The 19,419-nt window shown below is 47.8% G+C and overlaps 1 protein-coding gene across 6 annotated transcripts in view; it reads right to left on the bottom strand.

Moving 5' to 3' along the window:
• The window catches only part of TACC2 (transforming acidic coiled-coil containing protein 2), a gene marked incomplete at its 5' end in the record, with an annotated part of 174,509 nt that overhangs the window by 8,657 nt on the left and 146,433 nt on the right, over positions 1–19,419 (bottom strand). For 3 of the 6 annotated variants that reach the window (XM_079706374.1, XM_079706376.1, XM_079706375.1), the window contains 8 exons: positions 1,821–1,864; positions 5,640–5,716; positions 6,167–6,310; positions 12,595–12,684; positions 13,566–13,706; positions 14,992–15,163; positions 16,327–16,442; positions 17,456–17,517. In XM_079706374.1, coding sequence (XP_079562500.1) covers positions 1,821–1,864; positions 5,640–5,716; positions 6,167–6,310; positions 12,595–12,684; positions 13,566–13,706; positions 14,992–15,163; positions 16,327–16,442; positions 17,456–17,517 — 846 coding nt within the window. The remainder of the gene's footprint in view (positions 1–1,820; positions 1,865–5,639; positions 5,717–6,166; positions 6,311–12,594; positions 12,685–13,565; positions 13,707–14,991; positions 15,164–16,326; positions 16,443–17,455; positions 17,518–19,419) is intronic. The other 3 variants (XM_079706378.1, XM_079706377.1, XM_079706379.1) reach the window with 2 other exon arrangements.

The raw sequence follows: 19,419 nt of genomic DNA, 5'->3' as shown, positions 1-19,419 counted from the left end.
GGGTCTCGCAGAGCCACCCGGAGAGTGCTTCAACACCCCCAAAACAGGAAAATGCTCAGAGGGGCAATTTCACAGCTCTTGAAGAGAGGGGCTCTCAGGCCAAACACACCAGGTCTCCTGGAGGGGGTGGGGATAGGGGGGTGGCATGTGTGGCCTTAATCCCTGGAGTCAGGGTTCCACACGCTCCTCAGACTGTGTCTGAATTGAAAACACTGTTCTAACTACTGTCCCCTGCAGCGTGGAAAGCATCAAAGTCCAATACTCTTTCTGTCACCACAAGGACAGGCCACTATGTCAACTAGAGACTCTGACTCTGTCAGTTTTCAAGAGGGAATGTCTGCTTCTATCAAACTGCCAGCTGAGCCAGAATATTTGGTTGCTCTGGGCAGCCTGCTGGCAGGACAAAGGCTCATGTCCTCTTCAACACTGGCCTAGATGTCATCATCAAAAGTAAAAAATAAAAATGTATGACTCTGAGATGCAGAAGGATGTTTCCAGACGAGCCATGTAGGTTTGAGTGACATTTTCACGTCCCTAGACTCCAGGATGCGGAAAGGTTGCCAAACAATGTGTATGGGAAGATATAAATCCTTCCTTCTGACCATTTTCAGCAGCAGTTTCAGTTCCAAGGGTTTTTTGGTTTTTTTTTTTTATCTCACCCATATGTATCCATATGTTATACCAATTTAACAAAGAGGTTTCATTTGATAGAAAGCATACACCATGAGGCTGATCCTTAAAAAAACCCCAATGGGCTTCCCCTTGAGCTCTGGGAGAAATGGTCTTTATTATAATAAACCAAAATTAAAGCTTTTTTGAAGGGAAAGCACTCAATTGGAAGCTTCTTCACTGTTCCCAAGGCTGCGGTCATATGTATCTTGGGGCAAAAGCTAGAGGTGTGGTGTGACATATCCAAACGTTTGAGATGACGAGGGGTCACCTGCTAAAACAGCATCAAGCTGTGGTTTGCAGTGAGCTTATGTCCTTTGGAGTAAAAGGTTTTTGAAAAAACTGCTATCATGGACCTAAGCAAATAAATAAATAAACAAAAATCCCACACCTCGCACCCAGAGTTATAACAGCATTTTTGAATGATGATCATCAGTGAAAAGACTTGGGCTTGGAACTTCTGCAAGGACTTTTCTTACTTTTTCTTTAAAAAAAAAAAAAAAAAGAGCCAGGCATGTATAACTTGTAACATGAGGCCTTCTTTTATTGCAGGCCAAAGTAATCTGTCAGTACTGGCTGCCAGGGATGCTGTGTTAAGATGGATTCTAAGGCAGTGTCCAACCTCAGTGAGAAATAGTGTTGTGAACAGTTAATAGGGACAGGCAGCTGGACTGCCACGTGTTCTACTGTCCTTGTTCTAGACCTCTGTGTAAAGGCCGAGTTGGGTATTTTTTCACTTGTGTCTAAACTAAATTAGGGTTTAGAGATTTGATTATAGAGATCTGATTCTCTCCCATGAGCAAAAAAAATCACCCAAATATCCTAGTAACCAACCCAAATCTCTTTCCCCATGAGGTGGGCCATCCTGGCTGGGTCAAGTGGTGGCCATTGAAGTGACATTCACGGCTTCCCACAGGCATGAATAATTCATGCTAAGGGACACACATGCTGGCAGGTGTTTCCAGGAGGTCCCCAGACTCACTGATCTGGGGCAGAGCCACGTTCTGGGATGCTCTGGTCCCTCCCTAAAGGGCTTCATGCTCTAAGAGGAGCCTGAGAGGAACACACTCCGAGTCTCTACCTTCAAAGCCCTCCCCATAGTTCAGAAATCTCAGGGCGGGCCTGAGTCCCCCACCAGTGAGGACACCCACCTATCATCTGGGCGATGGTCTTCTCATACTCAGCCACTATTTTCCTGTAAGAGAAGTAAAAATAGGTTGGAACTGTGACCACAGAATGGTTTTTAATTTCACGCGGGAGCCCATGTGCTGGATATCAACAGCCTGACCACTGTCTAAGAGGACAAGTCTTATGGGTCACAGGTGGCTCAGACTACTAGGGACCCCTCCAACCTCAGCCCTCTTCTTGCACACCCAAACAGGTTCATTTGCCTAGTGCAAGACTCTGATCAAATCACTCCCTTATACAAAACCTTCTGTGTCTCCCCTCTGCCCACTGAGAAAAAAAATAAGGTCAAACCTTCAGCCTGACAGTCGAAGCCTTCTGTCACCTGGGCCTGATCTTCCTCATCAGTCTTACCTCCTTCCATGCCATCTCGTGAACACAGCGACTCAGTGAGAACAATGATTTCTTGTCTGCCCTGAGCTTTCTCACCTTTATGGCCTTGCCCGTGTTGTTCACTTCCCCTCTCTCTTTCCACCTGTCATAGTCTATTTCTGAAGGGCCAATTCAAATGCTACCTCCTCCAGGAAGACTTCCCTGATTTCTCCTTAGAACCCCGTAACATTTTATCTGAATCTTCTTCCAAAACATACATCATAGTACTTGAGTGGAAGCTCCTCAAGGCCCAGGGACCACTTCTTAGTCACCTGTGTTGTTGAGTGGGGAGTGGCAGGGGAGGAAACAGTTGCACTTCTTGGGTAGGCTCAATAAAGAGAAGCTGCACAAAAGCACTAAGATCCCTTGCTTATAAGATGAAAGGAAACTCTCAGGAAAGACTTGAGGGTTTCACCTACATGATCCAATCCACAAGAGAACCAAGAGCTACGAACCTCCAACAGATCTAGGACCTGATTGCAGCTGACCCTGTCTCTCCGAGCTGTGTGATTTGGCCAAGTCAGTAATGGACGCTGAGGGTTCAGCTTACTCCCTGGTACAGTGAGGATTACCTTAGACCTTGACTTTCAGGACTGGGGGGTGGGAATTAAATGAAGTTAAAAGCGACGGTGACAGCAGAACACACTCTTGCAAAGGCTAAAGGCCTTGCAGCTGCTGGGTGTCTGTCCCTGGCTTCTTGACCTTGGCCCCAAGGTCACTGCCTCACCCAAGGGCAGACCCACCACAGGAAAGGCAGCCACAGCATGAGTCCACTTGCATTCTCTCTCTGAATCCTACACAGAGACACTTCGTGTCTTCTGTGCTTAAACAACCCCTCCTGGCACCCCTGAATCACAAAACAGTGATGGATCTCTGAGGCTGCCCCATCTAAACCCACCACCACTGAGGGTGGAGGCGGGACCACAGCAAGTAAGGGATGTGTCCTTTCAGAAGTGCTAGGAGACCGGGGGCCAAAGAAGTGGTCTCCCTAGAATTGCTACACAGGGTCATTCAGGAACCTTTCCAGGATCCCAGGGCTACAAAGTGGCAGAGCTAGGATTCAAACCCAGGTATCAACTCTGGAGTCTTTGTTAGAACCCTTCGGTTCCACTGCCTCCAGGCATTGTGACTTACCCCCATTTTACAGATGAGGAAAGTTAGACACAGAGTTAAGAAACAGATTCAGAGAACCTGCTGTATAGCACAGGGAACTCTACCTGACCCCGCTGGACAGTAGAAACCAACACAACATTGTAAAACGACTGTACCGCAATTAAAAAAGAAAGAAAGAAAGAAAAAGAAACAGACTCAGAAGCAGCTACAAAGCAGAGCCTGACTTCCACCTGGTCTGGCTCCAGAGGCTGACGTTTAGGGAACCAAAAACTAGTGCCTCTGTGCCAGCTGGGGACACTTGAAATCCCACCGTACCAGTTAGCAAACAGCACTCCCTGGAGCCCCCAGAGGTAAAATTTCTCCCAGAAAACCAAAAGGAATCAGAGACAAGAACTTCCAGCCTCCCCGTATGTCCTGCCTTCACCTTGAGTGCAGGCAAAAAACCAAAGCCACCCGGTTCCCTCCCCGACTCCCCCTTAGCCAAAAAAAAAAAAAAAAAAAAAAAAAAAGATAAAAGAGATTTTAAAATAATGCAACTACAGGGCCTCAGTTTGAATGTGAAATAGCACTAAGATTAAGCTCCAGAAGTGATCACAAAAACTGTCAGCAGAAAGATGGAACTAACAGAAGAATTTTCAGGAAGATACTATTTGAGCTAGAAAATGGGATATGATCACCTAAACATTTGCTTATTACTTAAAACGGTAGCCAGGTATATGATTTTGATAATTAGCTAACAGCACTACTGCAATTAAGTGTACTAAAAATGTACAAATTCTTTGACCAATGTTTAAAAATGCATTCATTCTCTTATTCCCACACTTTGAGACTTTAAAATGAAGCCTAGTATGTATTCTTGGCACAGTGCCAGACCTTCTGTCTTGTTAAAATGATTGTGCTCGAATCCATATCTTCTCTTGCAATTGCCTCAGCTCGTGCTGAAGAAAGGCAGGTGTGTGGAAAATGAACTATGCCCCCTCCACCCCGCCACAAGCAGTTCTTAGACCCGGCAGCATCCAGAGCCTGGACAAGACGTGCTAACCCGGGACGGTGAGAGCAGAGGTTTGGGCCAAAATTGCTTTAAAAATGCCACTTACAATATAGTTTTAAAAGTCACATCCCAAGGGTAAATTCTAGCCCCAGAGATGGCTTCTTTTTTTTTTTTTTTTTTTTTTTTTTTTTTTTTTTTTTTTTTTTTTTGCGGTATGTGGGCCTCTCACTGTTGTGGCCTCTCCCGTTGCGGAGCACAGGCTCCGGACACGCAGGCTCAATGGCCATGGCTCATGGGCCAAGCCGCTCCGCGGCATGTGGGATCCTCCCAGACCGGGGCACGAACCCGTGTCCCCTGCATCGGCAGGCGGACTCTCAACCACTGCGCCACCAAGGAAGCCCGAGATGGCTTCTTAGTTTCTAAGAAGATGATGAATCGAGAAAGGAAATAAAGGGGAAAAGGCACATGAGGAGTGAAAGCAAGAGGCAGGCGGCTGGGTACAGTGGGAAGAGCTTGGGTTTCAGAGTCAGAAAGGTGGAGTCAAATCCATGTTCTTGTGAACTAGAAGCTCCAGGGCCTCCGTCAAGTCGCCTGGCCTCTCTGAGCCTTCAAGCGGGGCTGACCATCCCCTCGACAGCTGTGGGGAGAGACAGGCTGTGTGCCTCCAGCCAAAAGCACAGTGCCTGGCACACGGCAGGTACTTACCGTGTGGTAGGTGTCATACTTCTATGACAATAGGCAGCAAATGAAAATAAATCACTCAGGCGACATTTGGGAGACACCCTCAATGTTTATCGATTGAAACTGGTGAAATTAATTATGTTAGACCCTTAAAAGGACTGTTAAGCACCTGTTGAACAATAATGTCAAGATGTATAAAAATCTGTCCAAGTTAGGCTAAGTTAAAAAAGAGTATAGGGTAATGTACATTTCTACACTCCACTTTTGAAGAAGAATGGAGGCTACATAGATACCTGAACACACTTGGGATCAGAAATGGAAAATTCTGGGAAGGATACACCAGAAATGGTGCATAGTAGTTACCTGAAGGGTGTGGACCCAGAGGCTGAGTGGGAAGGAGATGTGTTTTTCCTTGTACAGATATTTATTTGATTGCGTTATTTGACCATGCTCATGGTATTTTAATAATAGTAATACACTAAGAATACTTCTGTGAAAATACAAACCTTGTGGAATAATGGATAACTTCTATAGAGGACACTGTTCATGGGCCACACCAGCTCCAGCTGTTATCAAACCACAGGTAAGCATCCCCCAGGTACCAGGAAGCCCGAGCATCACAACTGACCTCATTTCCATCACTTCCCGCCTGCTTTCTTCATATTTATCTTTCCAGTCCGAGACCTCTCTCTCCTTGGTTATGATCTAGTATCGGGGAGAAGGTTAGTCCCAGATGAGTCAATTCAGATCTGAGCAATTCACACACCAAGACAAGGAAACACTAAATAAATATGGAATTAAAACCTGCTACACCAAATAACTGTATTTAGAGAATTTCCCCGAGCATGAGATAGAAATAAGCCAAACATGAGACTTCCACAATGCCCACAGAGAACAACTAAAAGGCATGTGCTTTTCTGTTATAACTCGAACGAGGCCCTAAAGGCTCGTTAAACAATAGTGTCCAAGATCAAAACCCATGGTTTGCCTCCTGTCTCTGCCTGCAGTGGTCAGAGGAGAAAGTCTGTGTCCAGAGACGCTGGCTTTGTGGGACGTGGGTACATACATTTATTTACAAATGGCAGGACCCGGAGCTTTTCCCAGGGTGCCCAGAGCTGGCCTTGCCTTCTCTGAGCCACACACACACCACAGTACCTCTGCCCTGGCGATCTGGAGGGCGGAGTCCAGGTCAGGCTGCTGGAACAGAAGGCCTGTGGGTTTCTCTACCTCGGCCGTCCCGATGCGGGAATACAAGGCTGTTTTGGAGATGGTGACGTCTGTTGGGTGAGCAGCTTCTCTCTGTGGAATGGTTTTTAATTTTAAAAAGTTAACATTAATCTTATGACAAAGAGAATTGCATCCATCCTCTCATGAATGGGTCAGTTGTATGGTTTTGAAACAAAGAACACCAGAAGTATGAGAAAATGCTAAGACTAATGAATGGGGAAATGCCGGATACAATCTACGGAAATCTATCATTCTGCACCTGCACCGGCTGACAAAGGGTCTAATGGCGGATGCCTCCCCAGCTCCCAGGCCCTGGAGTCGAGCACGTCTGGTGCCCGTTTATCACTGCCATTTATCAGCCGCAGAGGCATTTAGGCACAGCGCATAAGAACCAAGGTCATCTTCCAGCAGGCTCCACTTCCAAAATAAAAGCCTAACGGTGAACAATGTTGAATTCTACTCTATGTTTTCCCAGTTTTGAGTAACCACAGATCTGATCATTTTTGCAAGACGTGTCTACATTTCAACCTAGGGGACATTGGTTAGCTCTATTTGAAAGGATATAATTCACACAAAGCTTAAGGCCTACCATAGCTCTCAACCAACACCACCTTCAACGAGCTAGTTTCTGGGTGCCAAAAGGTAAGCGGTACGTTGCAGTTACAGCGTCAGCGGGAAAATTGAAAACTGGATCACTGAGGACATCCACCTGTGCCGATAAGCCCCTCGATGAGTGGTGTGATTCCCTGCCCCCACGACTGACGGTGGACAGTCACAAGCCTCCTGGGAGGGAGGAGAGGTCTGTGCTGACTCTTCCTCCCTTTGCACAAATGCTCAGCCATTACCAACACACCCGAAATGCAGCATTAGGAGCATCGTCAACCAGTGCAGCAGGGTTGTCAATCTAGTTCTACTGCAAAAGACATGTCAAACCAATCACACTCCCAGTCCTATTCATTAACCTCCTGGCCCGTCGTGGTTGCCAAGGCAAACCTCCACCCTGGTTATTAGAGTCCAACTGGACGTGAAGCAATGGGGGTGTAATGGGCGGAGGGCAACTGCTTTTTCTTTGGGAAATTTATGAGAAGAGATGGAGCCGTGAACAGAACACCACAGTGTAGAAGAAAGAGAGAGATGTGGGAAAGGAACGGTGAGGACTTATCTTGTAGATGGAAGCAGAGGAGATGAAAGAACCAATGGTAACTGGGAAGGGGGGTGACCCGAAGGTGCTTGAGCAGAATTTCTCTCCTCAATTACGGGAACAGGCATGCTTACCCTACTGTGGCCTCAGAGACAAGGAACTTGTGACAGCTTAGAAAACGCAGGTGGAAGCTTAATGGATAGGACTGGAGGTCACCGAGTTAGGACCAGTTAGTTGTATACATGCACGATGAACTAAGTGGTTTAGGCTGTCCTGGAAGAGAGCGTCTGCTGCGTGGGTGTCACTACCCCTGCCTGGCCTTGAGTATCTGTGCTAACTCTCACATGGGACCCAGAATGACCACTGCTGGTCAGAGCGGAGCATCAGACCCCAGGGACACACCCACCTGTCAAGTGGGATGCCAGGATCTTCGGTGACGGGACATTTGAGCAGAACACAAGTTTAAAGCCCTCAGGAGCAGGCAGGCTGACCTCTCAGAAGAAAGAGGGCCACCAGACCAGAGGGCAGAGCCTCTCCCATGTAGGCGTTAATCTCTGATGTCTGAGATGTTTTCAAGGTTCTACTTGCCAAATGGGAAACTTCTCAGGAAGTAAATAGAAAATTATGCCTAGACACCAAGACTCAGTATTTACATGTATCGAGAAAGTTCAAAAACACAAAATTCTGAAGAGTATTTTTAAAAAACCTGTTCCTGTCACAGTTAAGTAAAATAATGTATTCTTTGAAAAAAGTTAGAATAAAGTTTTAAAATGGAAAGAAACTTAGACACCATCCAACTCATCCTGGTCCCTCTGATGATGAAAAAATTGAGGATCTAAATAAGATTTGGCCAAATCGTTTCCCAGAATGAGATTCAATTCTGACCCAAGATAAACCAGCTCTCTGAAGTGCAAGAGAAAATGAATTAAAACTGACTTTATCATACTGGGCAGAAACAAAATATGACCAGTGCAGGAATTAAAGATCTTTAAGCTGCCTAATGTCCTTTGTAAAACAAGGAAGGGGATGAAAAATAAACAAAATAATGAGCCTAAGGAAATGCAAATGGTTACTACCAGATACAGTAATTCACTATCACCGGTCATCCTGGCCACCTGGTGTTTTCAATAAAGAAACATGATGACTTAAGAATCCATTTGAATTACTACCAGAGTCTCTGCATGTTAATGCAATTCAAGGTACACACCCTGGTTTTCTCTTACAACCAAGAATTGTTTTTAACTGAAATTAATAGGTTTGTCTCTTGATGATATTTTAAGATCAGACTTAGATTAAGCTTTGTTTCTCCCACATAACCTCCCACTTGCTACTTTAGAGGAACCAAAAAGCCACCAGAATCACAAATTAAGATGTGAAGTGGCCACGACTCAGACAGCACGGGACCAACGTCCAACCTCTCAATCCACTCCCTCAAATCTTGGTCCCTGCGGGGACCCCTGGGGCACGGTCACCTGGGTCAGGCCTGCAGACCTCATGCCTGGGGTCCTTCTGGCCTTGCAGCCAGGGGCGGGGGGTCTTGTCCCTCACCCAGGCTCCCAATACTCCTGGTGTCCAACCCGCTGTTGCCAGGCTCAGGGGAAGCTGCCATGTCTTGGACCAAAGCAGGATCGCTGTCCCCGGGAACCAGGTGAGAGAGCAGTGAGAAGGCACAAGGGTGGGGGCCAAAAGCCCAGATCAGGTCACGGGCCAAGGTCATGGAGCGTGGACACAGGCTGGGCGCTTGGGGGGCGTCGGGGCCACGTGGCGCCAGGTCGGGCAGAGAGCAGCCTCACCCCAGTACCGCCCCATCCACATCTGACAAGGGGCGGGTCTCAAGTTCAGGATGGCAAACAAGAGGAAGGCACTTGATACGTGCCCTCACTCGACTCCCCACAGGAGGCGCCACCAGCACCAACTGGCCTCTCCTTCCCACTGGGCCAAGACATGGCCTCAGACCTCAACACAGGCTGCAGACAATAACCACAAATTCTTGAAACTGGCAAATAAGCTGAAACCCATGTGCCAGCCCTTTGCCACTGCCCTTCAGACTGTTCTTGTGGGTTTCGGGTATCACGTGGTTAAATGGCCGGGGTGGGTGGTTTCCGGACACAGAAGGAGGAAAGGAAGCTATGCTATCAGGCCGTTCACCAACCATACAGTTGCCCCAGACCTGATTCCTTCTCCCACTGATGCTGCGGCAACCCAGGCATCTTCCTTTATGGGCCAGGACTCCTGGAGGAATCACACACTGAAGATTAATACCCTCTCCCTCCCAGGGGAGCCTGTTTCTAGGACCTCCTCTGGTCCCAAAGCTTGCCATTTGTATGATCCTTGTTCCTATGTTACCCAGACACATCCTTCCTTCTTTATATAGGGTGCCCCTAATCCCAAAAGGCCAGATACTGGACCATAACCAGTATCTGTTACACACACAAATTAAATCCATCCCTGTGCCCTGCAGCCCTTGGAAAGCCATACAGATGGAACGCTTAGGTTCTATCCACCCTGCTTTAGTGGTGAACGCAGGGCTGCTGCACCTCACAGCCAGTGACCTGGTCAGATGCCCCCCAGGAGGACACAACCCAATTCAGTTCCACCAGAAGTGTGCGAAAGGAAAACCATAAAGAGTCTGACACCCCAGCCCCTGTGGAGTTTCCCTCATTTCTAACGTTTTCTGACTACTGAGACAGGAAACCGCACAGCAGTGCCTGGAAGGCTGGCTTTGCTGGCCCTCAGTCTGAAGGGAAACGTGAGTGAAGCTGCTCACAGGAGCGACCAGAAATCACCCCCATCATATTTCATGACGTTTTTCATCCCCTCAGTATGAGTGTTTTTCATTCCAAGCGATTTCATTTTGTGTTAGCAACAGTTTAAGACCATGCTGCCGGAAACACTGGGCTAGGTCACCTGCAGCTGAAACATATGGGCAGAAATAAGAGCAAACTGGATACACAGTTGCTGTCTTCTCTTTCTATATATCAGGAGTTTCCAATGCGCTAAGGGGCAAGCAAGCATCTCACCAGCAAGAAGCTCACAGAAACCTAATTGGGTTCAGGTAAATGGACCACCCTAGGTCTGGTGAGCTACAGAAAAAAGCATCTATTTTTCGTGGGCCAACGTCACTAGTTTAATATACTTCTTACAAAAGTGGTACAAGTTCCTATGGTAAAGAAAAATGTTCCTCATACTCCAAGACACTTCTACCCCTATGGAATAATTCTTTTAACACGCCCTTCTGGAATACATAAGGAGGGAGTGGGGGCTGTCTCTCCAAACCACACTCAGTAGACTCACGTGACAGTATTTTCTCAATCAAAATCGGGACATATGGTCTGAGAACAGGCTTTAACTGACAGAAAGCCAACTGCTGGCCGTCTCTGAGAAGGAGGCAAGGGTATCAGGCAGTCCTGAACACTTCATACTCAACTGGAACCACTGAGAACATGCTCAATTCTGCCTCAGACTTCTGGACAGGAATAAACTGTATTTATAGTGACCAAACGTCAAGCAATTCATTCTGTGTTTAAGCCACTACCCAAGGACATGAAGAAATAAATCTAACGGGGAAAAAATCCTTACTGCTTAATGCATTCTAAAAATCTCATTTTTACGGAAATTAAACCCAAGTTTATGGGTTGGCCACAAGAACAAGGACATCAGCAATCGGTGTTTACATTCCTGTAAACACCCGATGTTCCCAGTCTGGACACCCATGGGATGACCTTCTTCTCTTACTGAGAGATGTCTCTGGAAAGGGGTCCCCATTTGGTTCCAGGGAAACCACATGTGGGGGACCCACAGGGCAGGGCCAGCAGATGAACTCCTGATCCTGTTCCAAGGACAAGTGAAGGGAGAGAGCACGGGCCCCTCTGCCAAGTGAGCTGTTACTTGAGATGTACAGGCAACGAGCTCCCATATGGAGATTCTAGTGCTGGTTCCCGGAAGGCCAGTGAATCCCAGTCAGGCCTTGGGCTGGTTCCCAGGCTCCATTTTCCACATCTGTAAAATGGGACCTGGACCCGCTGTCTGAAGAGAGATGTTGGGAGAGTCTCATCAGGTAACAGAGGCACAAGTGAAGGTCACCTCCCAGCAGCTTTCACTGATCGTACACCTACTGTGTGCCAGGCTCTCTGCACGTCACCTACTGTCCTCACAGCAACGTGCAAACTCACTGCTATTAGCCTCTTGGCACAGATGGAAAAACTTGAGGCTCAGAGAGGCTCACCAACTGGTTCAGGGCCACAGAGCGCACTGGGGCCCAGTCCTGGTCTGACAGCCCAGGTTCACCGGGCTGCCAACGGGGGGTGGGGTGTGGGAGAGGGAATGAGGCGGATCCTCAGAGGCCAGGCGCACCCATCAGCCCTGGGGGTGGGCTGAACCTCCCTGGACCACGCTCCATCGTGCATGTCATCAGCGACACATTCCAGTTGTTAAGAAAAATTACTCCAAACTTGGAAGCCAGCAAAACAATTTCTGCAGGTCTTGTTAATATCACACTCTACCCTAGAGAAGGGTTGGCAAATTACAGCGATGGCTCAAATGGCCTGTCGCCCTTTTCTGTAAAAAGGGTTTTCCTGGAACCGACCACACCCATTCATCCACGTGCTGTCCACTGCTGCTTTAGCAGAGCTTCGGTGCCTGAGGTGAGTAGTTGTTACAGAGATCAAATAGATGCCTACAAAGTCTGAAATATTTACGCTTTCCCGTTGCAGAAAAAGACTGCTTTTCTGTAATCCTTTTGACCCTGGCCTAAGGGTCATCTGACATCTCAGGAAGGTCTTGTTTTCACCTATTCACTATTAACTAGAATCCAGTCTCAGTATAATTAGATGTTAACTTGTAGAAAATAGAAAAGTTGCAAATTATTTTTTATTAGTAGCGAAGCAAATGATTTCTATAGGAAGAAAAAACAACCTCAAAGGTTATGAATTATCTGTCCTGTTTAACTAGTATTAACCTGTTTTATATCTAACTTTGCAATCTTATTCCAGCTTCCTTACCCCACTGACTGGACATCGGTTTCTCGTATTTTTCTCTATTCAACAAGCTTTACCATCCTGCTGGCGTGTTCAGTGTGTACTTATGCACAAATTACACTTTTAGCTTTTTGGAAAATCATACTTTGTCGAACACCTGCCTGGCCATGGTTAGCAAAGAAGCTTCTGGACCACACAACATTCTCAAGAGGCAGCACACGGCAGCAGCAAACCGGTACCTTGGTGTCCTGGCAGCTACGGGAAGCCAGGGTGATCTGCCTGGCCAGCTTCAGGGCTTCTATCCGCATGATGGCAAACTCTAACTCCTCCTGCCGGAGGGGTGGGAAATGAGCAAACCGCAGGGGAAATGCATCGAGACAGGACGGAAATGTTTTCCACATCCAAGAAACGAATGTGTCACGTGAATGTGTCATGACAGGTACTCGGGGAAACATACGCGCTGGCTTTCTTTCACAATTAACACCTCAGCAGATCATGAAATAAATGTCTCATTTCTTTTTTTTTTTTTTTTAATCACCCTTTGGGATGTCTGGCGGGAAGTATTACGCAAATACGAAATAATTTTTAAAATGGGGTCAGAATTTTTAGCGCACTGTTCTTTCAATTTCTCTCCTTTTGTTCATTTCATGTCAAGTTGGCTAACAATTTCCACGAGTGGATTTGCATATCTCAAATGACTATTAACAATCTCTCTTAAGTTTTTGCTCTGAACATCCCAGTCTAGAGGGTATCAGATTGAGCTGTCAAATTTAAAGCACAGACTGTAGACAATTGTTTTGGTGCCAGATACAAGACCTGAGTCCAGATGTTATCGCAACAGGGGAAGGTCTGAGATAACCCTGTATACATAAACAGCCTGGCTCCATGGTGAGCTAATACCCTTGGTTCCATGAATAAATCAGAGAAACTGCTTTTGGGGCTATCAAAACTTCTGAAAAATGACTGCTTCGGTCCATTTTCCAAATTGAAATACAAATGGTTTGTTCCACATGTAACGGCACAATTTATAGCACTCTGGCGTCCTGGGTAAAGAACACCACATACAGCTGTCTTTGAGGGGAAGCTATTCCATCTGGAACATTCTCAGCAATGCTCCATTAAATCCTGCCTCATTGCATTTGGAGTTCGGAGGTTCATTCTCTACTGAGGTTTTGACAAGCTCCCCAAAGGTCACACGTGGGCTACAAACCTGAAGTTTCTGAGCAAATACTGGGGGGTTCTTTTCTGCTAAGTCGGGTTCCAGATAGTCAAGCGCACCACAGAGAGAGGCTGGATGAGCTAGCCTGCTGAGGAGGGCATCAGCAGAGGCAAAGGAGCCCTCAGGAGCTGTCTGAAGGCCGGCAGAGGAGGACACAGAGGAAAAATAGAGGAGAGCAGAGTGATATCGGTTCCAAGCAAGGACAACCCATCTATTGGCTGGACATCTCTGCCTTAAGGCTGAAGAGAGTATCAGTTAGGTGCCAATACTTTCCTTTTCATCTGGACTAATTCCCACATGCTGATCACGGGCATTGTGAGATCAGCAGGCCCAACCTGCTCCCCAAAAGCACAGCCTTAGGTGCCCTCTCCACCCCCATGTCACCCTCACTCCATAACCAGTTGCTAGGAGGAAGGCTACCCTTTACTTATTTACTCGAAAAGCTCAATGGGTAGGAGACGAGGTAGGTGATGGGGTTTCTAAACATAAGTCATCAAGAAAATACTTTCCATTGTAAATATCTAAAGGAAGGTTTGGTAAAGGTCATTTTCTAAAATGGAAAGATGACTTCAAACTGGTAGATCAAAAAGACTTCAAAATCAGAAGGCAAGGTTGCAGAAGTTGAATCACGCATGAGTCCTTCATAGCGTCTATTTGAGAGACAGCCTAGGTCCTGTCTGGACTCTCTTTTTGCTCACCATTATTTTCCCAGTATCCATCTGCCAGACATATAGTAGGTGCTAAATAAATACTTGATGCGTGAGATAAATGAATGTCTACTAATCTGGAGCAATAAAGCAACACGCCAAGTCAATGGCCTCATACCCTCTTGAGGATTGCTAGGGGGAAGTAAAAAAAGAAAAATAGAATTCGCCAGAAGGGTGATCGATTTTAGACGTGTGGGGCGCGTGGGTGAGGCCTTCAGCTCAGGTCTATTCGCTCTGCAGGTCCCACAGGGGTTGGGAGGGAAGAGGTATAAGTCCTGGTCTATAAACAGGAGGGACTTCCCATCACCAAAGCCCAGGAGAACCAACTGTTCCTCAAAAGGAGAGTGTTTCCTGATCTACCATACTCTGCCCTCTGCCAAAGAGGACAGAGAAGCAGGGTACAGACTGATGGCAGCTCAAAAACCAACAGTCCAGCCCGAAGGGGCTAGAAGGGGAAAATGAATAACCCTGAAGGCAAATAAAGCACTTAGGTGAGAACTGCAAAATCACATTGGTGAGGACGGAGAGACCTTCTCTCATCATTATGGGGTGGGGTCTCCTAGGCTGGCTTCTCTGGTGGGATAGGGGGATAGGGACCCACATCAGGTACCAGGGGAGTGTTGCTCTGAAGGCCTGGCCCGAGTGGTGATAGAACCCAGCTGACCCAGGGCTCACCCGCAGTGATCTCGGGCCCCTCCAACCCCACTTACAATTTCAATCACTTCTGATGCGGTGCCCAAGGCCATGGCCTCCAGTTCTTTCTGGGAGGATTTCTCTGGCACCTGCAAGTGTGGCTCCTGGCTGGGGGCCAGCCCTCGTGCAACGGGATGCTGGATCTTTGCCCCGGCGTTCACAAGGGCTTCAGTCTCCTCAAAACTTGAGCTAAGGAAGCAAAGCGCATCTTTAGAGGCTGCACTGGAAATCCCACTGAAATTAGCCAGGATGCCCCAACTAACATAGCAAGCGATCCTAGACTTCCAAGGTTATATTCCCTGAGGAAAATGGGCAGGTCTTAGGTGACCAAGGGGTCTGTTGGCTGGACAGAGGGTGGTCCAGCCCCACGTAAGAGCCTGCTGACAACGGACAGCCAGAAGCACAGATGCCATTGGCTAGGGGTACGAGCTCTGGAGTTAAGCAGACTGCCAACCCCTTGGCCGTGCACCTTGGCGGGAGGGATTAGGTACTGTAACTCTGTGAAGATCAAGTGAGATGCTGCCTGCACCTAAAGCACTCGACACAGTGCCAGTCACAAGGCGCCATTACTGCTGTTGCAATAACATCATCCTCTCATTCCCACCACCCTGGGCACATTCTGGAGTAGGTATGGGAAGTCACAGCAAGAGCATTCACTCCTGCTCAGTGAAAGCGGCAGGTAGGAGAGGACAGGAAGGTCCCAATGTTAGCGTGATACGCCCCTCACCCAATCCAGCAGCACACAGCTCAGAACAGGAGGCTGACAAATGCTTACATTCACATCCATATGAATAATAAACATTTAGCAGAACTTCATTTGTGCCAGGCCCTGTGACAAGTGCTTTCCTTACAGCATCTCAGTTTACTCCTCCTTTTGGCTACTTGAACAGATACCCCTACCCCCATCCCAAGTGGCACCTCAATTCATCTTCAAAAAATCCCTACAGGATCGATTTTATTATCACTCTCACTTTACACGTGAGGAAACTGCAGCCCAGGAGGGTCAAGTAGCTCGCATCAGGTCGTACAACCAGTAGGGGTTGGGAGTGGGATTCGGGCACTGAATGCTGAGGCGTGCTGCCTCCCCACGGGACAGCTCACACAATAAAGCGGCGTGCACCGGCAGGTGATGGGAGGCGCTCGCGCTCTCAGCGGTTAAAGGGTGCTACCGTAGTCCAAAGGGCAGCCCGTGACAAACCCGCTGCATCTGTGCCCGTGTGGACACTGAGAGAGATGGGACTGTGGGCTGCCTGAGTGTGTGCAAGTGAATGGGGGTCAGGAGAGCAGGGCAGGTGCTCAGAGGCCTTGGGGACCTGCGTCCCGGGGTGTAACTCTCAACATGGAAGTCGTACCCTGAACACGGCGTCGGGGACTCCGACATCCGGACGGGGGGAGACTTGACCGGGCTCTCCTGAGAAGTGTCAAACATAAGGTACAAGGCCTGCTTCTTCGGGGCGTCGTCGTCCTGCTGCAGGGACCAAAGTCACATGTCAGCTCGGCGGCAGTGGCCTAAACACGCTACAGAGACGAAAACCAGAGCGCTCTTCAATGGGGGCAGATAACTCATCAGGGAGAAGCCTTCATTTCTCTCCAGCCACCCGGAAGAGAGGAGAAAGTGGCGCTGGCTAAGAGAGAGGAGAGGAAGACCGGAGGGAAGAGGAAAGCATAGGAAGAAAGTGGGACCATGTGCAGCCGGGAACATTTCCGAGGGGGACTGCAATGGTATTGGTGTGCTACATGCTGCTCAGCCCAGCGGCATTTAGGGGCCATCCTCTCTGGATGGGCAACCATGCTGGCCACCAAGGATAAACAGGGGGGTGGGCGAGACCCCCGTCCGGGCATGGCCCACAGTTGAATGGGGGAGACGGGCATGACGCCCCACTGTGATGAGTGCCACCATCAAGGTTCACTGACTTACAACAGATGTGGTTTAGAAGCAGCAACACCCCGTCTACGAATGATGCAAAGATAGATAAGAGCAACGTGTCAGGGCTCCTGAGTGTCGCACAAGCCCTCCTGGGCATCTCCACACCTCTGGGGGCATCACTGGACAACAGCAGCACAAGAGGTCATGTCCAGGATCAAATACCCCAGCAGCAGCACGTGTTAAGCCAGGGAAGACAGGTGCTCGTCATGACAACTCAAAATGGAAAAGAGATGGAGGAAAGACTTATTGCCCAAAGGGACAATTTTCAGTTCTAGGAAGCAATTAATCTGAAGAAACCAGATAATGGTACACCTTAGACACCACCAAACCACTCCCTCCACCTTTTTTAAAAGAAATCTCTTGACGAGTTCCTTCTCAGTCTAGGAAGTAATTCTGCAGGAAGCCTAACAGCATCCTATCATTTTTCTCCCTGAAAATGGCATCTGAAGTGGATGGAGACAAACGTCAACTCCCCCCAGCCCCAGTTCACCAAACTGACCAAAAAACAGGGTGGGAGAGCAAGTTCCCTGCTGGCTGAAGGCAGAAGAACTTACAGGTAAGGAGGAACCAATTTTCTCCATATATTCGATTTCATAGGAGTTTCTGTAATCCAACTCTGCAAAAGAAACAGAAGGAGAGGTGAGTGTCAGCAGAGGGGGTGGGGGAATGAAAAGTTTGGGGCTGGGCAGGTGGGGTCCGGAAAAAGGCTTTAAGCTTTCTGAGAATGTCCACTGACTGAGATTTCTGATATGGTCAAAAGGGGAGGCTCGACTCAACTATTTTCAGACAACTGGTAAACCCCTTACCGTAAAGGGGCTTCTGCCATTTGGGAGCCTGAGAGAGTTCCAAGGGAATTAAATGTCATGACCAAGCACGGATTTGAATGGGGAAAGATCTGAGCATTTTGCACAGAGTTTTCAGATCAGACAGTGTGTACACTACACTGTGGGTGTTGCTCTTCTCTGTAAGTCTCACATGCAATACATGGAACCTTCCCAAGTCCTGGTGACATTTTGGAACTGGACCCACAGTTGCCCATCCAGTTGTCAGAAGCAAGGGAAGAACAGTGCTGCTGTAAGAGAAGCTTTGCGAGTTGTCTAGAATGCTTCCCAAATTCTGCCAGTGCCAACAGGGTCGGTCCAAATCAAGTGTTCAGCTGCAAAGACTATTAAAGTCCAATGTGGTGGAAAGATGACCTATTTCAAATTGACCGGAGACTTTAGGCTGCAAAGAAAACTCCAGATACTCTCCCTGGACACTAGAAACCCCACTGCCTGCCTCGGTTCCCAGGGAATTCCAGGAGGAGACCCAGCTCTGCTACACTCCACCGAGCTCCCTGTCTAGTGAATAGATTCTGAGCACCTACTATGTGTCTCAGACTGTGCTAGGCACAGTGGATACGGTGATGAACAAGACAGAAGAGGACTCTATCCTTGAAGAAGCCCCAATCCGCAGCTACCAGATGGCTCTTTTCCACTTAAAAAGAAAACCGAGGTGAAATGACCCGCTCAGAAAGCAGCTGTGCAAGAGTGTTAACGGCAATCCCTAAAGCCTCATGCCTTAATTTTTTTAGGTGAAAAATAAATAGCAGTTCTGGTTTAAAGCCCCACATTCCTACATATTCATAATCATATTCAACAGAAGGAATCATTCTTAAATGATCCTTTAATATGAGCTTTAAAATGAGATATTTCCTCAAAAACTTTCTCAAAACCAAACTGAATAAACTCCAGTACTTAAACCCATGGATGACTTTTCAGGAATCTCTGACTCTCTGGGATGAAGCAAATGCATCTTTCTGGCAGGCAGGACCTGAACACAGGAATGGAGACAGTTCTGTGGATTAACGACCAGAAGGACCTCCTGCGTCCTGAAGGCCCTGACTTGTGCATCACTTGGGAAGAACGGAGAATAAGCCAAACCATATGCTGGGCAGGAACTCAGTGTATCTGTAACGGTCGTGTGAATCTGTCCCTAGGGTCTGCCTCAACTGAAGACATAGAAGCATTCGTTTATTAAGACTCACTATCTTTCAAAGGCAGGGGACAGTGAAGGACAAGGTGATTTCTAGGCCCTCTTCTAGACCTGTCACTTTCTGGGTGCAGGACCCCAGAACTATCATTTTATTGCTCTACTAAAGACCGTCTAAATGGAAAAGATAATAGTGAATCAGCTGCTTCCTCCTCCAAGGTATTACTACTACTGCCAAGGCATGATTTAACCCTAAATTATTTCACAGAAACCACACCCCCGCACACCCCACAATACCACAGAGCACCTGGGATGCACTGAATAAGCTGAGGCCATGGAGATTTTCCAGGCCCTGGGGCCCCGGGTCAGTGCCGGCTCTGGTTACCAGCTCTCCTCAGTGTCCCACCTGGAATCTGAGCTCGTTTCCGGGCAGCAGATCTGGGGGAGTTTCAGGTCACTGAGCTCATTCATCTGCCTTCTTTCCTACCTGCCAAGAGGGTCTCAGATCTTTTGAGAAAACATCTTACTGAACTTGCTTTTCAAAATC

Source organism: Hyperoodon ampullatus, assembly GCF_949752795.1.
Source record: "Hyperoodon ampullatus genome assembly, chromosome: 1".
NCBI classification, from domain to species: domain Eukaryota; kingdom Metazoa; phylum Chordata; class Mammalia; order Artiodactyla; family Ziphiidae; genus Hyperoodon; species Hyperoodon ampullatus.
Note: the sequence above shows the minus strand (reverse complement) of the source record. Positions and strands in the feature narration are given on the sequence as shown.